This window comes from Theropithecus gelada, chromosome 13 (genome assembly GCF_003255815.1).
Source record: "Theropithecus gelada isolate Dixy chromosome 13, Tgel_1.0, whole genome shotgun sequence".
NCBI lineage: Eukaryota > Metazoa > Chordata > Mammalia > Primates > Cercopithecidae > Theropithecus > Theropithecus gelada.
The window spans coordinates 94287650-94313687 of NC_037681.1; the positions used below are offsets into that span (position 1 = coordinate 94287650).

The 26038-nt window shown below is 37.2% G+C and overlaps 1 protein-coding gene across 1 annotated transcript in view; it reads left to right on the top strand.

Moving 5' to 3' along the window:
• ALMS1 (ALMS1, centrosome and basal body associated protein) overlaps positions 1-26038 on the top strand; it is a 220967-nt gene that overhangs the window by 179754 nt on the left and 15175 nt on the right. The window contains exon 16 of the mRNA XM_025353758.1: positions 2777-3939. Coding sequence (XP_025209543.1) covers positions 2777-3939 — 1163 coding nt within the window. The remainder of the gene's footprint in view (positions 1-2776; positions 3940-26038) is intronic.

Consider the following 26038-nt stretch of genomic DNA (forward strand, 5'->3'; position numbering starts at 1 on the left):
TCCTTCCTGAAATACAGCCATAATTATGTTACTCCCCTGTTCAAAATGGTATAGCGGCTCTTCATTTCTTTTAAGAATAAAATTTAAAGTCCTTGGCCTAATGTTCCAGACCTTGTAGAATTTGGCCCCAAATAACCTTTGGTACCTTACTTTCCTCTGCTTTATAAATGAAATAAGCCATACATACTGAATATTTATACTCTCCCTTATTGCCTCAGTGCTTTCCTACTTTTATGCTTTTGCTCATGCTATTTGATGAAACAGGGGAAAGGCCAGCATGGCTGAAGTATAGTTAGCAGGAAGAGTGGTACAAAATGGGGAAGAAAAGTTATGTATACTTGTACTTCTTGTTAAGGAGTTTGGGCTTTGTTCTCAGTGTAAGAGAAGGTCATTGAAAGTTGCTAAATAGAAAGTGACAAGTCCAGTTTACATTTTTAAAAGATTACTTTGACCACTATTTGAAGAATAGATTGGAAAAGTACAAGAAGGGACAGGAGACCTATTAGAGACTTGCAGTATTGTGACAGGAAATAGAAATAGATGTGTGATTGTTTGGTGAAGGATTAATGACAGGAGCAGGAAGAGAAGGGAGTTGGAACTATCAAGAATAACTCCCAGATTTTGGCTTGGGCAGTAGGATGATGTGCCATTTACAGAGATGTGGAAGACCAGGGGAGGTACAATTGTCAAGGAGGCTAGAATAGAGCTCAGTTAGATGGCTGTGACATCCAAGTGGATATATCATGTATATTAGTTGGAACTCAAGAGAAATCATAGCTTGAAATGTAAAGTTGAAAACAGGTAACAGCATGAAAATGGTACTAAAAGCCAGAGGGAGAGATGAGATTACCTAGAAAGAGAATATAGAATGAGAACATTTCCTGGAATTGGCCATACATTGAGGTCATTGATCATATTAGCAAGAGCAGTTTTAGTCCAGGAGTATGGCTGTACTCTGCAGTAATTTGAAGAGTGAATTGGGGTAGGGAGAGAGGTAAAAGAGAGGAAAATAGGTTCCTCTTTAGAAGCTTGGCTATGAGGAGGAGCAGAGAAGTGGGCCAGTACCTGTAGGAAGATGTGAGGATTTTCTAAATGTACATGCTAAATGATTTTTTCAAGCCATTGGAAATGATCCAGTAGAGAGGGAGAACCTGAAAGATAGAAGAGAGATATGATAGGGAAAGGAAGCAAGGTCTGGAAGGGAAGATGAGTTGGGCTCCAGAGCAGCAGTGGAGGAACTTGCCTTTAAAAGAATGGGAGAGGTGGTGCTGTCTCTGTATCCAGAAGGGTTATGGGAACAGGTGGATTGGCATAGGTGGCAGCTGACTCAGGACATCCACAGAAAGTGATCCCTCAGCCCAGAATGTTCTTCTGCCTGTTTGTTTGTTTAGCTCTCATTTTTACTTCACATCTCATGCTCCTCAGAGAAATCTTCTCTAGCTACCATTTCCCAGTTAAATTTCTCTCACATCACCTTGTTTTTGTTCTTTGTAGCCACTAATTTAGAATTATATATTTGTTTGTATTTGTTCAGTGCAGAAACTGCAATCTCAAGAACCTGTAGTATCTAAATGAAATCTCCCAATTTTTAAATGTTGCTAGAAAATTCTAAAATTGTATAGTCTACATACTTTAGGTATAAATGCAGGCCCTGTGTATCCCACTCTACTCAGGGGAAATCCGTAGGGATTCCTAGAGTATTTCATGAAAACTCTGCTTGCCAGTAATCTATAGTGTGGGTGAAAAGGATCCCATCATTGCATGTGTGTATCTTTGTTTCTGCCCATGATGTAGAACTCTAAAACAGTGTTTTGATGTCATAGTGGAGATTAGAATTAGGGCTTATGATTGTGTCTTAGCTCTTTCCTGCCACTGTAACAAAATTCTACAGATCTAAGATCAAGGCACCAGCAGATTGGGTGTCTGGTGAGAGCCCAAAATGGTGTCTTGTTGCTTTGTCCTCACGTGGTGGAAGGCAGGGAAAGGCCAAACAGGATCCTTCAGGCTCTTTTATAAGGGCACTAATCCCATTCATGAAGGTGGAGCCTTCATGACCTAAACACCTCCTCCCTAATACTTTATGTTTCAACATGAATTTTAGAGGGACACAAACATTCAAACCATAGATAATTGTAAGATACTACATCTAAAAATGCCCTTTTTTTGTATAAAGTGGTGGTTGTCAAAAAGTGAAGATGGAGAGTGGTAAATTTTATGTGTTTTTTACCACAATAAAAAAAATTTGGAAAAAAGTCAAGATGGTCCACAGAAAAGGAATTTCAAAAGGCTGTAAAACATGTAAAAAGGGTTTTTAAAAAAAATTATCCATTTAATTACTGATTATGAAAATGAAGTGTCAGGTTTCTTAGCTGAATATGGGATTACCAATATCTATCTCTCAGGTTTAATAGCAGGATTAATTTAAAAAACAGATACAGAGCATACATCATAACACCCTACACAGAACAGGTGGTAAATACATATAGCAGTTGCTTTTATGATCTGGAGAACTGAAGTGCCTTCCTTAAGGTCACATAGCTGGTCAGTGGCAGAGCCCAGGCCAAAATTCATGTCTCTTAAACTTTTACTGTACCAGCGAGGCTGCTAAGAACAAGGCATGAGTCTTTTGTGCAGGCATTGAATTTTCTGATACCTTATATAAACCGTTCTTCCCTTTAGTCTTTGTTATATATCTAAAGAATTGTGAATAGTATTTCTAAACAGAATGCTAATATTTTTAAGTTCTTTCAAAATCTTTTTTTTTTATCTTTTTCAGAGTCTGAATGTCATTCAGAATTTGAAAATACTACCCATTCTGTCTTCAGGTCGGCGAAGTTTTACATTCATCATCCCGTACACCTACCAAGTGATCAAGATATTTGCCATGAATCTTTGGGAAGGAGTGTTTTCATGAGACATTCTTGGAAAGATTTCTTTCAGCATCATCCAGACAAACAGAGAGAACACATTTATCTTCCTCTTCCTTATCAAAACATGGACAAGACTAAGACAGATTATACCAGAATAAAGAGCCTCAGCATCAATGTGAATTTGGGAAACAAAGAGGTGACAGATACTACTAAAAGTCAAGCTAGAGATTATCCAGAATATAGTGGACAAATTAATGATCCAAAAAGGGATCAGAAGGTCACCCCAGAGCAAACAACTCAACACACTGTGAGTTTGAATGAACTGTGGAACAAGTATCGGGAGCGACAGAGGCAACAGAGACAGCCCGAGTTGGGTGACAGGAAAGAACTATCCTTGGTGGACCGACTTGATCGTTTGGCTAAAATTCTTCAGAATCCAATCACGCATTCCCTCCAGGTCTCAGAAAGTACACATGATGATAGCAGAGGGGAACGAGGTATGAAGGAATGGAGTGGTAGACAACAGCAGAGAAACAAGCTGCAGAAAAAGAAGCGGTTTAAAAGCCTAGAGAAAAGCCATAAAAACACAGGAGAGCTTAAAAAAACCAAGGTGCTTTCTCATCATGGAGCTGGGAGGTCTAATCAAATTAAAATTGAACAGATTAAATTTGATAAGTATATTCTGAGTAAACAGCCAGGTTTTAATTATATAAGCAACACTTCTTCAGATTGTCGGCCCTCAGAGGAGAGTGAGCTGCTCACAGATACTGCCACCAACATCCTTTCCAGCACCACTTCTACTGTCGAATCAGATGTATTGACCCAAACAGATAGAGAAGTGGCTCTGCACGAAAGGAGTAGCTCTGTTTCCACTATTGACACTGCCCGGTTGATTCAAGCTTTTGGCCATGAAAGAGTATGCTTGTCACCCAGACGAATTAAATTATATAGCAGCATCACCAACCAACAGAGGAGATACCTTGAGAAGCGGAGCAAACACAGCAAGAAAGTATTGAATACAGGTCATCCCCTAGTGACTTCTGAGCACACCAGAAGGAGACGCATCCAGGTACATGGCTACAAATTCCATCTGGCAATGTGACTGCCCTCTTCATGGACTTTCTAGTTAAGCTTTGCACACAGGTGAAAAAAACAAGCCATTTGCCCTTTCCTCTCTATACCATTTCTTACCAACTGGAAAAGAGTGAGAAAGTGTAGTACAGTGCTATTGTGAGTTGTCATTATTTTCATCAACATTCATTTACGAATTACCTTTTGAATGAAGGGCTTTGCTGCTAGATCCTTCAGAATCTGTAAACTTTACCCCTGAAATGGGGGAGCTTTGAGGTTAGAATGATCTCTGTCCTGAACAATATTGCTGGGTTTATGTTTATTTGGTTTTTTTTTTTTTTAATTCATTCCTCTCTGTCTTTCAAGAAATATATTTGAGGTTCTTTTAAACACACACAGACAAACACATAAATAATACAGATTGGTTTTTTTTTTTTTTTTTTTGTAATCGAAGAATTGAGTTGATTTAAAAAATTGAAGCTGGGTTGAGCTACAATATGATTTTTAAAAAATGAGTAAATAAGGAAATGTGAATAATGGAAAGACAAATCAAAGCCAGAAGGAAGATAAATAAGCCTTGTGAATGTGGTCGCTAGAAAAGAGCTACAAATTTGGCTTTATGTTTTCTAGCACTTAGTGTTGCTAGAATTTTGTGATCGGTTACATTCATTTTTTAATATAAAAAGAGAACAAAAATTTTAGAAACATTACAGATATTTCTGATACAGAGGCCTTAGATAAATTTATCCTATCTGTCTTCTTAAAGAAGGCACCACAGTGCAACAAAGAGTATCCTCCTGTAAGGCCATTATCGCATTCCTTAGTTTAGGGTGTTAATAAGGGAGATCTCAAGGGGTAAATAAATGTAGGCCATTGCTTTTTTTTTTTTTTTTTTTGAGACGGAGTCTCGCTCTGTCGCCCAGGCTGGAGTGCAGTGGCCGGATCTCAGTTCACTGCAAGCTCCGCCTCCCGGGTTTACGCCATTCTCCTGCCTCAGCCTCCCGAGTAGCTGGGACTACAGGCGCCCGCCACCTCGCCCGGCTAAGTTTTTGTATTTTTTAGTAGAGACGGGGTTTCACCGTGTCAGCCAGGATGGTCTCGATCTCCTGACCTCGTGATCCGCCCGTCTCGGCCTCCCAAAGTGCTGGGATTACAGGCTTGAGCCACCGCGCCCGGCGTAGGCCATTGCTTTAACCCAAGAGGAAAATTTCAAGTATCGATAGATGTGCTCTCCAAAAAAGGATGCTTGCAAAACAGTTCAGTGGAGTATGGAATGAAAAATATTTGAATTTATATTCATCTTTCTCAACTTTTTAAACTTTATATTTTTGTGTATATTTTATAAGCACAGTAGTGACATATAAATAAATACCTATTTTGGCAATTTGTGCTAAGAAAACATTTTGTCAGTAGGATTACATGATCAAAAGAAATTGGAGACCACTGGTCTAGAGAAAGGGAGGCATGAGATGTTCAGACAATTTATTATAAATATTATTTCTCATCATTGAGAAAAGGTAGTGTTTACGTATATAAACAGTAGAATATGCTTTTTTAAAAGTAAGTGAAGAATTGGGAATGACACAGAGTAAGGCTTTTGTTCCATAGGGGAGACAGAGAAATGGATCCAGGAGAGGGTTTGTGTGTGTGTGGTAAAATACACATGACATAAAGTTTACAGTTTTGATCATTTTCAAGTATACGATTCTGTGGCATTGAGTATATTCACAGTGTTTTACAACCATCACCACTATCTGTTTCCAGAAATTTTTTATTAACCCGGTGGAAACCCTGTACCCATTAAGCAGTGACTCTCTGTTCCCTCTTCTCACCAGCCCCTGGCAACCAGTAATCTATTTTCTGTCTCTGAGGATTTTCCTATTCTGGTTGTTTCATATAAATGGAATCATTTAATATATGACCTTGGTATCAGGTTTCTCTCTCTTAGACTTAATGTTTTGAATATTCATCCATGGCATAACATGTATCAATACTTCATTGCTTTTTATAGCTGAGTATTACTCCATTGCATGTATATACCACATTTTGTTTATCCATTCATTCATTGATTTGGGTTGTTTCCACTTTTTGGTTATTGTGAATAGAACTGATATAGAACATTTGTGTACACCTGTCTGCAGTTCTTTTGGGTATATATCTAGGAATGGAAATGCTGGGCCGTATGGTAATTCTGTGATTAGCTTATTGAGGAACTGCCAGACTATTTCATAGTACCTGCACCATTTTGCATTCCCGTCAGCAGTGTATAAGGGTTCCTCCAACCTTCCTACTTTTTTCCACAGTTACTGCTTTAGTTTATATTTGCACCAGCAGTTCACAAGGGTTTCAATTTTATTGCATCCTTGCCAACACTTATTTTCTGTTTTTTAATATATAAGCTAGCCATCCTATTGGGTGTGAGTTAGTATCATTGTGGTTTTGATTTGCATTTCCCTAGTGGTTATTCATGTTGCACATCTTTTTATGTGCTTATTTAACCATTTGTATATCTTCTTTTGAAAAATGTGTTTTCAAGTCATTTGGCCATTTTAAATCTGGCTGTTTGATTTTTTAGTTTTTGAGTTGTAGGGATTTTCTATATATTCTGGATATTGATCTCTTATTAGATACATGATCTGCAAATATTTTCTCCCATTTTGTAGGTTGCCTCTTTTATAACAGTCATTCTGCTGACTGTGTCTTCTGACATACAGAAGTTTTAAATTTTGTTGTAGTCCAGTGTAGCTATTTTTTTGTTTGTTTGTTTGTTTCTTGTGCTTTCGATGTCATATCTTAGAAATATTTGCCAAATCCAGTGTCATGAAAGTTTTCTTCTTAAGAGTTTAATAATTTTAACTTTTACTTTTAGATCTTTGATCCATTTTGAGTTAATTTTTGTGTATGGTGTAAGATAAGGGTCCACCTTCATTCTTTTGCATGTGACTATCCCATTTTCTCAACACCATTTGTTGAAAAGACTTTGTTTTTTCCCCAGTGAATGTTCTTGGCACTCTTGCCAAAAATCGTTTAGCCATATATGTGAGGGTTTTTATCTGTGCTCTCTATTATGTTAGTCTATGTGTCTCTCTTTATGCCAATACTGCACTGTTTTGATTTACTGTATCTTTATAATGAGTTTTGAAAGCAGGTAGTGTGAAACCTGTAACTTAGTTCTTTTTTCAAAATCATTTTGGCTCTTCGGTGTCCCTTGAGATTTCATGAATTTTTAGTAAATATTTTATTGTTTTTAATACTATCATATGTGCAGTCCTCTTTCTTAATTTCATGTTTGGATTATTCATTGCTAATGTATAGGTACATAAATAATTTTTACATACTTGTATCTTGCAGCTTTGCTGAATTTATTAACTATTTTCTTTTGGATTTTTAAGGATCTGAGGATTTCATGTTGAGGAAATTCCCTTCTTTTTCTATTTTGATGAGTATTTTTGTCATGAAAGCATTTTGGTATTTGCCAAATTCTTCAACATCTATTGAGATTACTATTTTTTTTCTTTTTTCTTTCCTTTTTTTTTTTTTTTTTTGAGACAGAGTTTGGCTCTTGTTGCCCAGGCTGGAGTGCAATGACGTGATCTCAGCTCACTGCAACCTCTACCTTCTGGATTCAACTGATTCTCCTGCTTCAGCCTCCCAAGTAGCTGGGATTACAGGTGCCTGCCACCACACCCAGCTATTTTTTGGATTTTTAGTAGAGACAGGGTTTTACCATGTTGGCCAGGCTGGTCTCGAACCCCTGACCTCAGGTGATCCACCCCTCTCGGTCTCCCAAAGTGCTGGGATTACAGGAGTGAGCCATCATGCCTGGCCTGTTTTTTTCTTTTAATCTGTTAATATGGTATATATTTATTGATAATCATATTTTGAACCAACTTTACATTCCTGAGATAAATACCACTTGATCATAAAATTCTGTTCATATGCTGCAGGATTGTTTATTAGAATTTGAAGAGGACTTTTTACGTCTGTATTCACAGGGAATATTGGTCTACAGTTTTTTTGTGATGTCTTTACTGCCTTTAGTATCAGGGTACTACTGGCCTTATAGAATAAGGAAGTTTTCCCACCCCTTGTTTTTGGATAATGAGTTTGAGAAGGATTAATGTTAATGATTGATGTTAATTCTTTAAATGTTTGGTAGAATTCACCAGTAAAGCCATCTGATCGTGTGTTTTTATTTGGGGAAATTTTTTTTTCATTACTGATTCAATGTCTTCTTATAAGTCTAGATTTTGTTTCCTCTTGAGTCGGTTTTTGTAGTTCATGTTATCTCCATTGAATCTACATTATTACTTCTGCTTGCTTTGGAGTTTTGTGTTTTTTTTTCTCATTTCTTATGATTCAAAGTTAGGTTATTCATTTGGGATTATTCTTTAATGTAGGCATTTGTAGCTATAAATGTCTCTTTGAGCCTTGCTTTTGTAGATAAGCTCTGCCTTCATTGCATGCTGTTAAGTTTTGGCATGTTTTGTCTTCTTTTTCATTCAAAGTGTTTGCTGGTTTCTTTTTTGACCATTGGGTGTTTAGGACAGTGTTGTTTAATTTCTACCTGTGAATTCCCCACCTTTCCTTGTTATTGATTTCTGGTTTTACTCCATTGTGACCAGAGAATATACTTTGTATTATTTCAATCCTTCATTTATGACCTTGCATATGATCTGTCCTTGAGAATTTTATGTGCATTTAAGAAGAATGTGTATTCTGTTGCTGTTTGGAGTGTTCTCTATTGTGTTAGGTCTAGCTGGTTTTGTTGTTCAAGTCCTCCATTTCCTTATCAGTCTTTTGTCCAGTTTTTCTGTGGCTATCAGAAGTGGAGTATTGAAGTCTCCAGCTGTTACTGTGGAACTATCTATTTCTCCATTGAAATCTGTCATTTTTTTGCTTCATGTGTTTTAGGGCTCTGTTGTCAGATGTGTATATGTTCATAATTGTTATATCCTCTTCATGGATTAATCGTTTTATCAGTACAAAATCCTATTTTTGTGTCTTGTAACAATTTTTAATGTAAAGTCTGTTTTGTCTGATATTAGGATAACTACCCCAGCTCTCTTTTGGGTAACTATTTGTGTAGAATACCATTTTTATCCTTTTAATTTCTAACTTTTTGTGTCTTTGGATGTAAAGCAAGTCTCTTTTAGACATAACATAGATCATCAATTTTTATAATCTATTCTGCCCTCTCTGCCTTTTAATTGGTGAGTATAATCCATTTACATTTAATTTCATAAGAAAGGACTTACTTTTCCCATGTTGTTGTTTGTTTTCTTTATGTCATATCTTTTTTGTTTTTCATTTCTGCTGCATTCTTTGTATCTAACTGATTTTTTGTAGTGTACCAGTTTTAGTCCATTTTCTTTTTTTTTTTTTTTAACAACTCATAGTTATTTTCTTACTGGTTACATTTAATTACAAGTAATACCTTAAACATATAACAACCTAATATGAAATAAAACCAACTTAGCTTCAATAATATACAAACACTGTTGTTAATACATCTCTATTCTTCCCCTTAACTTTAATAATATACAAAAACTGTGGGTAGACATCTCCATCCCTTCCTCTTTAATTGTTATAGTCGCAGATTACATATTCATTTTGTCCCCACAAAAATAGATTTATAATTATTTTATGCATTCGTTTTTTAAATCAGATAAGGAAAAAGGGAAGAGTTACAAACCAGAAGTATAATAAGGACTTTATTTTTACCTGTGTAATTGCCTTACCCTTATTTCTTATGCCTTATTTCCATGTATATGCCTTAAGCCTTATTTCTATGTATAACTTCAAGGTATTGTCAAGTGTCCTTTCATTTCACCTTGGAGTGGACTCTATCATTCCTTATAGGGAAGGTCTACTGGTAACAAATTTACTTTTGTTTATCTGGGAATGTCTTTAATTTCTCTTCTTTTTTTTTTTTTTTTTTTTTTTGAGACGGAGTCTTGCTGTTGTCGGCCTGGGATGGAGTGCAATGGTACGATCTCAGCTCACTGCATCCTCCACCTCCCGGGTTCCAACAGTTCTCCTGCCTCAACCTCCCAAGTAGCTGAGATTACAGGCGCCCACCACCATGCCTGGGTAATTTTTATATTTTTAGTAGAGACAGGGTTTCACCATGTTGGCCAGGCTGGTCTTGAACTCCTGACCTCAGGTGACCCACCTGCCTTGACTTCCCAAAGTGCTGGGATTACAGGTATGAGCCACTGTACCGGGCCTTTTTTTTTTTTAAATCTTTTTAAGATAGAGTCTCACTCTGTCACCCAAGCTGGAGTACAGTGGCACAGTCTTGGCTCACTGCAACCTCCACCTCCCGGGTTCGAGTGATTATTCTGCCTCAGCCTCCTGAGTAGCTGGGATTACAGGCGCCCACCACCACACCCAGCTAATTTTTGTATTTTAGTAGAGATGTGGTTTCACCATTTTGGCCAGGCTGGTCTTGAACTCCTGACCTCAGGTGATCCACCCACCTCGGCCTCCCAAAGTCTCCTTTATTCTTAAAGTTTTGCTGGAGATAGATTTCTTGTCTTACACTTTTTGTCTTTCATCATTTCAAATATGTCGTTTCACTGCCTATTGGCCTCCATGGTTTCTGGTGAGAAATTAGCAATTAATCTTACCAAGGATCCCTTCTGTGCTCGCCCTTACCCTTACTGCTTTCACGATTCTCTGTCTTTGGCTTTGACATTGTGATTATAACATGGCTCAGTGTGGCTGTCTTTCAGTTTTTCCTACTAAGAGTTCATTGAGCTACTTAGACTTTAGATTCATGTTTTCCCCTTATCAAGTTGGAGGAGTTTCCAACCATTATTTCTCCAAATATTCCTTCTGCCCCTTTCTTTCTCTCCTCTTTTGGGATTCCTAATGTGCATATGTTGCTAAGTTTGATGGTGTTCTACAAGTCTTTTAAGCTCTGTTCATTTTTCTTCATTCTGTTTTCTTTCTATTTTTTTAGAGTAGAGTTTCGCCTATCTCCCAGACTAGAGTACAGTGATGTAATCATAGCTCACTGCAGCCTTGAACTGTGGGCTCAACAAATCTTTCTGCCTCAGCTTCCTGAGTGGCTGGGACTACAAGGCATGCACCACCACACTTATCTCATTCTGTTTTCTCTTGTCCCTCAGAGTATGTAATTTCATTTCACCTATCTCCAAGTTCGCTGATCTTTCATCTGTGTGATCAAATCTGGTATTGAACTGCTCTAGTGAATTTTTCATTTTAGCTCTTGTACTTTTCAGCTTCATATTTTCTATTCGATTCCTCTTTGTCTTCATTGATACTCTCTTTGTTGAGACATTGTTCTCTTCATTTCCTTTAGTTCTTTATCCATGGTTTCCTTTAGCTCTTTGAGCATATTTAAAACAGTTGATTTAAAGCTTTTGCCTAGTAAGTCTACTGTGTGTTCTTCCTAAGGGACAATTTCTATTTATTTGTCTCCTCTAACCCATGAATGGGCCATACTTTCTTGTTTCTTTTCATGCTTCATAATGTTTTGTTAAAATTTTGACATTTTGAATATGACGTGGTAATTCTGGACATCAGATTTTCCTCCCCTTCTCTGGGGTTTGTAGTTACTGCTTGTTGTAAGTTAAAGTTGTTGGTTTATTTAGTGACTTTTCTAAATTATGTTTGTAACGACTATACTCTTTATTGGTGTGTGATATTTCTGTTCCTTTAGCTCAGTAGCTAGCTACTTGTTTGATAGAGATTTTCTTAAATTCCTGGGGCCAAAAAAAGCCAAAGAAAAAAGAAAATTCCCCAAGTCTTTGCAGAGTTTCTGCATTCGGACACTCTTTCAGTGCTTAGCCAGGCCATTCACACCTCTGCCTTAGCCTTGCTTCCTACTTGTACTGAGCCTAAAGGTCAACCAGTGGTGGAAGCGTCTGGTCTTCTCAGGTCTTTTCTGAACATGCATCTTGCTCTGTGCATGCACTTTCTAGTTTCCCTAGTGTACATGGGAAATTTTCCAAGCCCTTATGCCCCAAAGATTCCCAGTGTTTCTTCCCTGCTTTTAGTGTGTCTGTTGTTTCCCTCAAACTGTTAATTTTTGCTCCAGGCAGTAGTGCCTTGTTCATTTGGTTTTCAATATTTTCAAGGAAGATTCTTTCTCTATAAAACTACTTTTTCACTCTAAGAGAGTTATGTTAGGTGAAACTAAGGCAGGTCCCTTCTGTCAGTCCACAGTGAATACTCAGACATGTCAAAACAAACACAATTCTTTGGGAACAAGGTACTACTCCGCGCTGTCTTTGGGAGAAGGTACCTACAGCAGGACCAAGGGCTGCCATCTTTAAGACCACCATGCTGGGTAAGGCGATAGCAGAAGGCTAAGTGAAAATGCTACAAAGTTCTTCTACCTTGTGCTGATGGCCTTTCTCCTGGTTTAGCAAACACTTGGTTACTATAAACCTTTGACTATCTTCCAAAGTTCAGATGAGGTTGGTTTTGACAGTTTTCCCTATTTTCTGGTGTTTCTAGAGAAGGCACTGGCTCCCTTGGAGGTCTCTACTCCACCATTTTTGCTTGTCGTTCCCAAGTAGAGTTGCGTGTCCCTCTGACCATCATAATAACTAGAGTGACATCAATATCAGGATATGTGATGGGCGTTCTTTTTTTTTTTTTTCTTTTTTTTTTTTTTTTTTTTGAGACATAGTCTCTATTGCCCAGGCTGGAGTGCAGTGGCACAATCTCAGCTCACTGCAACCTCTGCCTCCTGGGTTCAAGCAATTCTTCAAGCGATTCTTCTGCCTCCGCCTCCTGAGTAGCTGGGACTACAGGCATGCACCACCACGCTTGGCTAATTTTTTGTATTGTAGTAGAGATAGGGTTTCACCATGTTTGTCAGGATGGTCTTGATCTCCTGACCTCGTGATCTGTCCGCCTTGACTTCCCCAAATGCTGGGATTACAGGCATAAGCCACTGTGCCCGGCCTGTGTTCCGTTTTTAATATCTTTGCCTTTGATTTTACTTCATCCGGTACAGTTTTATTTTTAAATTTGCATTTGCACTATTGCTCTTTGCCCATCCTTTTAGACTTTTTGAGTCACTTTACTCAAGTGTTAGTAACATCTGAATTTAACTTTTTTCCCACCCAATCTGAAGGTCTTTCTTTTGAAACAAATTTATTCCATTTAAGTTTATTGTTGTAAATATGTTTGGTTTAAATTTTATTATTTTGGCTTTTGTTTTTCATTCTGATATGTTTATTAAATAAAGGTTTGTTCAACTAAATTTCATTTCAAAGCAAGGAGATGGGTGAATTTCTTGTGTGTGGTAAGAAACACATACCAAAAAATTCCCTTCTTAACTATTCTTAAGTGTACAAGTCAGTAATGTTAAATGTATTCACACAGTGTTGAAACCGATCTCCAGAACTTTTTCATATTGCAAACTTGAAACTCTATACCCATTGAACAACAACTGCCTTTGTCCCCCTCCCCCAGCTCCTGGTAATCACTATTCTGCTTCCTCTCTATGAATTTGACTACCTTAGACACCTCATAGGAGTGTAAACATACAGAGTTGTCTTTTTGTGACTGACTTATTTCACTTAGCATAAGAGCTTAAAGATTCATCCATGTTGTAGCATGTTACAGGATTTCCTTCCCTTTTAAGTCTGTATAATATTCTACTGTTTACATATACCACATTTTGTTTATCCATTATTCGTTGATGGACATTTGCGTTATTTCCACCTTTTAGCTATGGTAAATAGTGTTGCTGTGAACATGGGTTACATAAATGTCTTTTTAAGACCTTGCTTTCATTTCATCTGGATATATACCCAGAAGAAGGATTGCCAGATCATACAGTAGTTCTATTTTTAACTTTTTGTGGAGCCTCAACACTGTTTTCCATAGGTGTTGTGCCATTTTGCAATGCCACGAACAGTGTACAAGGGTTCTAATTTCTTGACATCCTTACCAACACTTGTTTTTTTTTTATACTAGCCATCCTCATGGGTGTGAGGTGATATTGTTTTGATTTGCATTGCTCTTATGCTTAGTGATACTGAGCATTTTTTTACATGCTTTTTGGTCATTTGTATGTCATCTTTAGAGAAATGTCTATTCAAGTCCATTTTTTCTTTCTTTCTTTTTTATTTATTTATTATTATTATTATTATTTTAAAGGCGGAGTCTCACTGTTTTGTCCAGGCTGGTCTCGAACTCCTGGGCTCAAGCAGTCTTTCCCCATTGGCCTCCCAAAGTGCTGGGATTATAAGCATGAATCACCACACCTGGCCTGCCCATTTTGTAGTTAGGTTATTTGATTTTTGTTGTTGTTACGACTGCTTTATATTTTGTGTATGTTAACCCCTTCCCAGATACGTGATTTGCAAATATTTTCTCCCATTCAATAGGTTGTCTTAGGCCGGGCGCGGTGGCTCAAGCCTGTAATCCCAGCACTTTGGGAGGCCGAGACGGGCGGATCACGAGGTCAGGAGATCGAGACCATCCTGGCTAACACGGTGAAACCCCGTCTCTACTAAAAATACAAAAAAAACTAGCCGGGCGAGGTGACGGGCGCCTGTAGTCCCAGCTACTCGGGAGGCTGAGGCAGGAGAATGGCGGGAACCCGGGAGGCGGAGCTTGCAGTGAACTGAGATCCGGCCACTGCACGCCAGCCTGGGTGACAGAGCCAGACTCCGTCTCAAAAAAAAAAAAAAAAAAAAATAGGTTGTCTTTCACTCTGTTGATTGTGTCCCCTGACGTACAAGTTTTTAAGTTTAGCGTGATCCCATTTGTCTATTTTTGCTTTTGTTACCTGTGATTTTGGTGTAATATTCAAAAAATTATTGCCACATTGAATGTCATGAAGCTTTTTCTCTAAGAGTTATATAGGTTTAGGTCTTCCATTTAGGTCTTTAACCCATTTTGAGTTAATTTTTGTACATGGTATAAGATAAGGGTCCAGTTTCATTCTTTTGCATGTGGATATCCAGTTATCCAAGCATCGTTTGTTGAAAAACTACCCTTTTCTCACTGAGTGGTCTTGGCACCTTCGTCAAAAATCATTTGAACATATACGTGAGAGTTTATTTCTGGGCATGTTTTCTTATTTCATTGGTCTACTTGTTTGTCTTTATGATAATATCACACTATTTTGATTTCTGTTCCTCTGGTGATATGTTTTCAAATCAGGAAGTGTGAATCCCCCAACATTGTTCTTGTCTTTCAAAATTGTTTTGGCTATTCAGGATTTCTTATCATTTTTAATGATTTCTTGCTATTTCCAATCTTTTTTGTTGATTGCTATGTAATTCATGTTTCTTCAAGTCGGTTTTTTGTTAACTTAGCAACTATGTAATCTAATTAACTAATATGCTTTAACTACTTTCTCAATCTATCACTATCAGATATGAAACTATCTATTGGCTCTATCATATAAAACATTAAGAAACTGATTTTACTTCTTCCCATCTATCCCCCACATAATTTTCCCCAACTAACCAATAGTGGTTATATTTTGTGAATTTTGTATCAGCTCATTTATAGTAGTAGTATTACTACATTGACTAGCTTCTCTTTCAAGAATTAGAATATTTTACTTCCATTTTATAAGATCATGAGTTATTTTATATTAGTTGTATTTAAATATAGGGTCAGTATTTAACCAGGAATCTTTTCACATACCTATTTATGAGTTTGTTAATTTCAATCTGTTGCTTGACTAGAATGTTACATGTTCAGGAGTGATCATCTTTTATGTTCTTGCAAATTTGAGACTGTTACCTTTATGTACCAGAACAACTGGGTTGGATATAAAAGTTTTGATTAACAGTTCTTAATTCAAAACTCTGTTAATTTTGCTCCTCTTTTCTGGGTGCCAGTATTTAATGTTTGTGTTAGCAGAGGCAACCCTGATTTTTTTTCTCCCTAATAAGGGTCCTAGTTTTATATGTGTATGTGTGTGTATATATATAAAGCTTGCTTGTTTCTTTATTTCCATAGTTTGGGGGAAACAGGTGGTTTTTCGTTACATAGATAAGTTCTTTAGTGGTGATTTCTGAGATTTTGGTGCACCCATCACCTGAGCAGTGTACACTGTACCCAATGTATAGTCTTTTATTCCTCATCCGCCTTCCACCCTTCCCCCACCAAGTCCCAAAATCCATTATATCATCCTTATTCCTTCATGTCCTCATAACTTAGCTCCCCCTTATAAATGAGAACATACGATATTTGGTTTTCCATTCCTGAGTTACTTCGCTTAGAATAATGGTCTCCAACTCCAGGTTGCTGCAAATGCCATTATTTTATTCCTTTTTATGGATGGGTAGTATTCCATGGTGTATATGTGCCACATTTTCTTTTTGCATTGGTTGATAGGCATTTAGGCTGCTTCCATGTTTTTGCAATTGTGAATCATGCTGCTATAAACATGCATGTGCAAGTATCTTTTTCATATAATAACATATTTTCCTCTGAGTAGATACCCAGTAGTGGGACTGCTGGATCAAATGGTAGTTCTACTTTTAGTTCTTTAAGGGATCTCCATACTGTTTTCCATAATGGTTATACTAGTTTACATCCTCACCAGTATACCCTTTTCACCATGTCCACGCCAACATCTATTTTTTTTTATTTTTTAAATTATGGCTGTTCTTGTAGGAGTAATGTGGTATCTCATTGTGGTTTTAACTTGCATTTCCCTTATAATTAATGATGATGAGCTTGCTTTTTTTTTTTTTTTTTTTTTTTTTTTTTGAGATGGAGTCTCACTCTGTCACCCAGGCTAGAGTGCAGTGGTGCAGTATTGGCTCACCACAACCTCTGCTTCCCAGGTTCAAGCGATTCTCCTGCCTCAGCCTCCCAAGTAGCTGGGATTACAGGCACGTGCCACCACATCCAGCTAATTTTTTTGTATTTTTAGTAAAGATGGGGTTTCACTGTCTTAGCCAGGATGGTCTTGATCTCCTGACCTCATGATCTGCCTGCCTCAGCCTCCCAAAGTGCTGGGATTACAGGCGTAAGCCACCACACCTGGCCAATGATGATCATTTTTTCACATACTTGTTGCCTTCCCCCCGACGGAGTCTCGCTCTTGTCGCCCTAGCTGGAGTACAGTGGCACAATCTCTGCTCACTGCAACCTCTGCATCCCGGGTTCAAGCAGTTCTCCTGCCTCAGCCTCTAGAGTAGCTGGGATAACAGGTGCCTACCACCAGCCCAGCTAATTGTTTGTATTTTCAGTATTTAACTTTTTGTTTTTGTATTTTGTATTTTAGTAGTGGTTTCACAACATTGACCAGGCTGATCTCGAACTCCTGACCTCAGGTGATCCACCCGCCTCAGCCTCCCAAAGTGCTGGGATTACAGACATGAGTCATTGAACCTAGCCCATTTGTATACCTTCTTTTGAGAATTGTCTGTTGTCCTTTGCCCACTTTTTGATGGGATTGTTTGTTCTTTTCTTGCTGATTTGAGTTCCTTGTAGATTCTGCGTATTAGTCTGTTGTCGGATGCGCAGTTTGCAAGCATTTTCTCCCATTTTGTGAGTTGTTTGCTGATTATTTCCTTTGATGTGCAGGTCCCATCTATTTATCTTTGTTTTTTGTTGCATTTGCTTTTGGATTCTTGTCATGAACTCTTTTCCTAAGCCAATGTCTACAAGAGTTTTTCCAGTGTTATCTTACAGAATTGTTATGGTTTCAGGTCTTAGATTTAAGTCTTTAATCCATCTTGAGTTAATTTTTTTGTAAGGTGAGAGATGAGGATCCAGTTTCATTCTTCTGTATATGGCTTGCTAATTATCCCAGCACCATTTGTTGAATAGGGTGTCCTTTCCTCACTTTATATTTTTGTTTGCTTTGTCAAAGATCAGCTGGCTGTAAGTATTTGGCTTTATTTCTGGGTTCTCTATTCTGTTCCATTGGTCTTCATGCCTATTTTATACCAGTACCTTGCTGTTTTGTTAACTATACCCTTATAGTATAGTTTGAAGTCAGGTAATAATGAGGCCCCCAGATTTGTTCTTTTTGCTTAGTCATACTTCAGCTTTCTACACTGTTTTTTGGTTCCATATGAATTTTAGGATTGTTTTTCTAGTTCTGTGAAGAATGATGATGGTATTTTGATGGGAATTGCATTGAATATGTAGATTGCTTTTGGCAATATGGTCATTTTCACAATATCAATTTTGCCATCCATGAGCATGGGATAGGTTTCCATTTGTTTGTGTCATCAGTGATTTCTTTCAGCAGTGTTTTTTCATTTTCCTTGTAGAGATCTTTCACCTCCTTGGTTAGGTATATTCCTAAGTTTTGTTTTGTTTTGTTTTTTGTTTTTTTTTTTGCAGTTGTTGTAAAAGGGATTGAGTTCCTGATTTGTTTCTCAGCTTGGTCTTCATTGGTGCATAGCAGTGCTACTGATTTGTGTACATTGATTTTGTATCCTGTAATTTTACTGAATTCATTTATCAGATCTAGGAGCTTTTTGTATGAGTCTTTAGGATTTTCTGGGCATACAGTCATATCATCGGCAAACAGTGACAGTTTGACTTCCTATTTTCCTGCTTGGGTGCTCTTTATTTTTTTCTCTTGTCTGATTGCTCTAGCTAGGACTTTGAGTACAATGTTGAATAGCAGTGGTGAAAGTGGGCATTCTTGTCTTGTTCCAGTTATCAGGGGAAATCCTTTTAACCTTTTCACCATTCAGTGTAATTTTGGCCGTGGGTTTGCCATAGATGGCTTTTATTACCTGAAGGTATGTCCCTTGTATGCCGATTTTGCTGAGGGTTTTAATTATAAAGGGATGCTGAATTTTGTCAGATGCTTTTTCTGCGTCTTTTGAGATGATCATGTGATTTTTGTTTTAAATTCTGTTTGTGTGGTGTATCACATTTATTGGCTTGTGCATGTTAAGCCATCCCTGCATCCCTGGATGAAACCCACTTGACCATCGTGGATTATCTTTTCGATATGCTGTTGGACTCAGTTAGCTAGTATTTTGTTGAGGACTTTTGCATCTATGTTCATCAGGGATATTGGTCTGTTGGTCTTTGAAAAGATAAATAAAATTGATAGACCATTAGTGAGATTAACCAAGAAAAGAATAGAGAAGATCCAAGTAAGCTCAATTAGAAACAAAATGGGAGATATTACAACCAATACCACAGAAATACAAAAGATCATCAAGGCTATTATGAAAACCTTTACACATACAAACTAGAAAATCTAGAGGAGATGGATAAATTCCTGGAAATATACAACCCTCCTATATTAAATCAGGAAGAAATAGAAACTCTGAACAGACGAATAACAAGTAGCGAGACTGAAACAGTAATTTAAAAAACTGCTAACAAAAAAAAAAGTCCAGGACCAGATGGATTCACAGCTGAATTCTATCAGATATTCAAAGAAGAATTGGTGCAAATCCTACTGAAACAATTCCAAAAGATAAAGAGGGAATCCTCCCTAAATGATTGTATGAAACCAGTATCACCCTAATACCAAAACCAGGAAAGGATATGAAGAAAACTATTGACTTGCTCTTTCTGTGTTTCTTTCTGCCCTGTGCTGTCTCCCTTGCAATCTCTGCAGTCCAGGCCCTCTTCTCTCTCTGTGATCTCTTTGCACTCTGTCTGCTTCTCTGTTCTGTCTGCCTCTGCTCACCCACACCTGCACTCGTGCCCCACATGCCCCACCCTCATTCTCTCTGGTTCCCACTGTGTCTGTTGTGTGTCTCTATTCTTCTTCTGATTACTCTTTCCTCCCCCACCCTTATCTCTTATGGTATTGCTATGTTTGTCTCTGTGCTTTCTGTGTGTTTTCACTCTTTTTCTTTCCTGTCTCTCTTCTGCAGTTCTGTTTCTTGGTGTCTAGTTGTCTTCTGGTGGGGGAGAAAGGATAGTTTACTACTGTCAGTATAAAAAGTGAAGAAAAAAGGTCATTCAGCAGTTTTTCTTTATGAAGAAAAAGCTGAAAATGGTGAATAATTTCTCTGTATTTTAGATCTCTCCTTAATTATATTAGCTCATGTTTCCAGCAGGTGGGGAAATAAACAACACAAGCAAACTACCAAACAGAGACCTCCATGAGAAAAGAAAATGAGAGCTTTACGCCCAACTAAATGTTTATCAATGTTTCATATATTTTTATAAAATGGAGTTCATATCAGACTTTACATGCCTATATATGAAGAGAAATTACACTCAAAAGCAGCATCCTGAAATCCAAAGAGTAAATTTTTTTATATGTTTACAGAGAAAGAGTTAAGATATAAAACTATGTATACATATTATAATCCAAATATACATACATATATGTGTATATATGTATACATATCAATATCACTGGAGCAAAATATATGTCATACATAGAACAAAAAACTGAAATTATTATAAAAATATGAATTATGATTTTTTCTTTTATATTTTTATCTATTTTTTACAAGAAGTACGTTCTAATAAGAAACCATAAAAGTTGTTTTTGTTTAACAATAATAAAATAAGGTAAGCCAGACTGATAAACAGAAAATGTTAGTTATAAGCTTAGAAGATGAATTCTCAAATTTCTCATTGACTTCTATTTTGGGTGTAAAAGACCATTTTGAGCCTCCCAAACTAGTTATAATGAACTCTTCTAGAAGTATAGTGAAATAATAGGATTAGAGAACTAGTATACATGGTTTCTGTGCCATAAAGTACAGTTTTCTTTTAACTTCCGGTGCCAAGGGTTGAGTTAAATGTACTCCTCAGTTCATGACCCCTCTTTTAAAATTTTATCACCATATCCCATACTCATTTCTGTCTCCCCATAGGAAACCAGTCTTATGTAAATAAATATGTTTCAGGTTACACGAGTTCTTACAAAATACTTCTTTTGTAAGTATACATGAACTTTCATATATAAAAGGTATACTATTATTTTTGTTGTGTTCACTAAGTTTTGTATTTTCAAAGTCTGCCTACATTGCTGTAAGTATATCTAATCCAAGTTTCTAATTGCAAAATGCTCCATGGAGTGCAGCTACCCATTTACCCATGAACTTCTCTATGAAGGGCACCCACATTGCTGTCAGCTCCCCAGCACCACAGAACATGGCAGTGCTTGTCTTTTTCCATGTCCTTTTATGCATCTGTCTGAAACTATCTTTAGCATATATACCCAGAAGTGGAATTCTTGGCTTACAGACTTGTATACTTAATTTCCTACATTAGTACCGAATTGCTTTCCATTTCATATTCCTACCTACAGTGCATGAAAATTTCCATTTCTACTTCTCTGCTAGTTATTTCTAATTTTTATCAGAACACTAGTAAAACAAGTTTCTGTACCATGGGAAGATAGGGGTTTTTTTTTTTCTTTTTCTTTTTAATGAGATAATACTTGTCTTGAACATCTAGAGTATCTCTTTAATTTCCATGGGAAGAGAGTTTTTTATATACTTTACAATGCTTTCAACCAGAATACATTCATTTGTTCATTCATCCAAATATAATTATAGAATTGACAAAAGCACAGAGTGACATACTTTAATGAGCTTTTTTCAGATGGGTACATATGAGTAAGAAAATATATGGAAAATTTTTATAACGATATTTTAAAACTTGATTTAAATATCTGGTAAAACTTCATTGTCAAAATACAGTATCCACAGTTGTTCCAAATACCCATGGAATATTTACAAAATTAATTGTACATTAGACAAAATATTGATGCATTCTCAAAGCAGAAATTTTATAAGTAAGCCCATATTCTGTAACTGTAATACAGTAAAATTGAACTTAACAACTATAATTTTTAATTTCGCCAGTGCTTTAAATTGCATTTCTATTAGGTTTCCAATTTGCCATTTACATTTCTTACTTTGAGAATTACCTTTATGTATCCTTTGCCTGTTTTTCTCTGAAGGCTTTTTTCCTGTTCATTTTTGTAAACATATTTGGAGACCACTGTAGTTACTGTTTTTTAAATTATATTTTGTTACTTTTTTTTTTTTTTTGAGATGTCTCGCTCTGTCACCCAGGCTGGAGTGCAGTGGCACGATCTTGGCTCACTGCAACCTGTGCATCCCAGGTTCAAGCGATTCTCCTGCCCAGCCTCCTGAGTAGCTGGGATTACAGGCATGCGCCACCGCGCCCGACTAATTTTTTTGTATTTTTAGTAGAGACGGGGTTTCACCATGTTGGTCAGGCTGGTCTGAAACTCCTGACCTTGTGATCCACCCACGGCCTCCCAAAGTGCTGGGATTACAGGCATGACCCACCGCACCTGGCCACTTTTTTTTCTTTTTTAGAGATGTGGTCTTGCTGTGTTGCCCAGGCTGATCGCAAACTCCTGGCCTCAACCAGTCTTCCCACCTAAGCCTCCTGAGTATCTGGGACTACAGGCATGTGCCACTGTGCCTGGCTTCCTATTGATTTTTAAGCATTAATTACATTGTGTTAATACTGGAATAGTATTGTTATATACTTCTTTATTTCTGTGTTCATGCTAAGAAAGATCTTCCAGCCTCAAGATTTGTTTTTAAAAAATTATCCTGCTTTACTTTTGATACTTTTTGAGGGATATGAAAGCTTTAAGCTTTAATTTAAGCTTAAGCTTTTAATCTACATGGAATTTATTTTTGTGTGTACAGGTATAAATTTATTTGCAAATGGTAGCTAGTTGCCAATAAAGATTTTTAAATAAAGTAATGTCAATAAATGAATTTATTAGAAAAATCTAATGTTCTTTTGTTAAGCTAGACTCCAATCAGTTAGAATTGGTAAATAATTGGCATGGTTCTTTTGAAATTTCCATTCAAAACAACTGAAATAACATATGGACACCTTATAAAAATGGACAGACCTGAAGAGGAAATTAATTCTGACTGAAATATGAAGGAGTTTTATTTATTAAACTTGAAGTTGGATCAGATCATCTAAGTGAAAATATCTAACAAGCTAGATGGATCTGACCCCATGAGGATATCATGAGTGAGATGAAGATTTTAGAGTCATCCGTGTAAAGGTGGTGGTAATTCTCATAGTTATGAAAGCCAAGAGGAAACATATTTGGGAGAATGCAAAGAGTAAACAAATGTATAGGGCTACTTCCAGGCCATCATTTTTCAAAGCTGATAGAAAAACCTTTGGGAAACATGCTGTCTAGCTCTGTCACGCTCTACAAAATTGTATGATCATTTGTCAACCTTCTGGTTTTCCTATGAGTTAATTGAGTGTTTTAGCTCTTGGTTCATTTTCTTTCTGTCCAACCCAAAGCCCTACCGTTATCTGGGAAACTTTATTGTCCCATTAGAGTTTTTTGACCTCAGTTGTAATGATCATTGACCGTAATAATTTCCACTGCATTTTAGCCATACATTCTCTTAACTATTGTTTGAATTTTGGATTCACTCAAAATTGTTTGTTCTCTGCAATCTTTACTTCTTCACATACCAAAGCAAATTTTTCAAGAACCTGTTATGCAGGCACAGCACATTGTTAATTTTCTGAGGAAGATTTTCCATAGTTTTCTGATCAACCACACTGGCAGAAATAGATAACTAGTTCTAATTTACAAAAGGTAAGTAATAGTTACCACCTGAGTTCCTGCTTCTGCAACCTTTTTTCACTAGGAATTAAATGTATGTCAAAGCATTATTTTTTGGACAGACACTTGGTAATTATGTCACCCCTTGTTGGTGAGTAAATTTTATTGAAAATATACTTGCTGGTTGACACAGTTCTAGAAACTTTTCACAAGAAAAGACAGTCTTTTGGTGCCATAGACTATATTTCTCATTTTGACTGACCGTTTTATCAATGTGTGTCTCTGGTCCTAAACCTGAGTGATTATAAATGAATTAGCATAAACCCATGCCTCTAAAGGAAAAGCATTCCCAGCAGGCACCTGGCTAGCTGAAGGCCAGCAGTACCAATCCTCCTACCTGAAGAATAGCAGTGTAGGGTCACATCAGAAAACATGGCCCTTTTCCTATGCTGGATATGTTTTTCTAGGCTCAGTTTCCACCTAACAAGTAATTTTTTAATGAAAAGCTTTTATTTCTAGGTCTGTCTCATGTCTTTAATCAATAAATATGGGAATGAGTCTCATTTAGTTCTTAAATAAGCTAAAGAGTACTACAAAAACCCCGAAACATCTCTGAGATGGTGTGATTACTTTCTATTCTTAGTCTCGTGTAAGACAGCAACAGGTGAGTTTGCTCTCATAATGGAAATTAAAACAGAAGCAGCCAGCCAGCATATATTTCCTTCCAAGATTGTGTGCAACAGAAAGCCTAACCCATGGTGGCTGACAGTGTCATTTAATATATAGTCACCTAAATCTTTATGTGTCAGCTCCATTGCAGTGGGCTACTGCACACCCAAGCCTGAGGGATGAGGAGATTATTAGAGGAGAAGCGTGGGACTCTCCCACGGACTAACGAAAGTAGACCGTTGTGGTTTACCGACCGCATGTATAAATGGATTCAGAAGGGAAAAAAAAAAGTTCTATCCCATGATGGGTCCTCAGCACAAATTGTGGGACACGAGTGCAGGTGTGTGCATTGTGATTATTGTGAATCTGTGGATGGATTCAAAAATCACATGGCATGGTTCTGATAGTTTGTGCTTGGCCCAGCTTTAGAGTAGTACTCCATCACACCTACAGCGTTTAGTGCCCACCTTTTTGTTAGGATTGTTTGTTGTTTATTACATGAAAACAACACTGTTTATCACCTTCCAAAGTTGGTCTTTTTCTGATTTCGGTAACATAGGAGATGCGGAACTATAGAATATAAGCTTTTGTTCTCCAAACAAGACTTCATAGTCCACATTTTTTCAGTTTGCATACAATAAAGTGCATTTTATGCCTTTCTTGACTTATTTCCCATGCCGTAAACTTCACCTGTTTAAAGTATACAGTTTATTGGGTCTTGTTATGGTCACAGAATTGTGCAACCATCACCATAATCTGATTTTAGAACATTTTAAACACCCTCCAGAAAAATCCTGTAACCATTAAAAATCAATCTTAATTTCCCCAACCTCCCACCTCTGCCACAGCCTGCAGGCAACCACTAATTACTTTCTGTTTCTATGGATTTGCCTATTCTGGCCCTTTCATATAAATGGAATCACACAGTCTTTTGTGACTGACTTCATTCACTTAACATAGTATTTTCAAGGTTCATCCACATCATAGCAGGTGCTCATTCCTTTTAATGGCCAAAGGACATTCCATTCTATGAATATACCACATTGTATCTATTCGTAAGTTCATGGACATTTGTGTTGTTTCTATTTTTTTGTCTATTATGAACAAAATTGCTATGAACATTCATATGAAAGCTTTTTTGAGGGCATATGTTTTCATCTCTTGGGTATATACCTAGGAGTGGAATTAATCATACGGCAACTCTATGTTTAACCATTTGAGGAACTGCCAGACTTTTCCAAAATGACTGCACCATTTTACATTCCCACCAGCAGTATGTGAGGGTTCCAATTTTTCCACATCCTAGTAAACAATTGTTTTTGCCTCTCTCTTTGATTGTGATCTTCCTACTGGGCTGGATAATTATATTGGGTTGAGAGAGAATTTATTCTTAGACTGTTTTCTATTTTTAAATGTTTACTATTTTAAATGTTTTCTATTTTTAAATGTATAAATGTATAGGCAATTCAATGTTTAAATGTATAGGCAATTCAATGTTTAAATGTATAGGCAAGCATTACTAAATGAAAAAGAATTTCAATGAAAACGGAAACATTCCAAGGCTTCTCATATAACCCAGTGTAATTGTGTGTTTTTTCACACCCTGTGGTGCACACCATGACTGCTTGTGTCCTTTGGAAGTGCAGGATGTTCACAGAAACTCAGACTTGGAAGGGACTCTTGGAGTCCTGTGATCCTACCCACTGCTATCAACACTTCTGCTGCATCTGCACCAAATGACAGGCCACCCTCTAGTAGCTCCACCTCTCACGTGCTGCACCAAATGACAGGCCACCCTCTAGTAGCTCCACCTCTCACGTGCTGCTTATGGGGCAGCAGTTCCATTTGCCTAAGGCTGCAGTTATCAAAGGCTTTAACTTAGATCCAATATCTCCTTGCATTGGAGTATCTGGCTCTGCTCTCAGAGCTGCTCTCC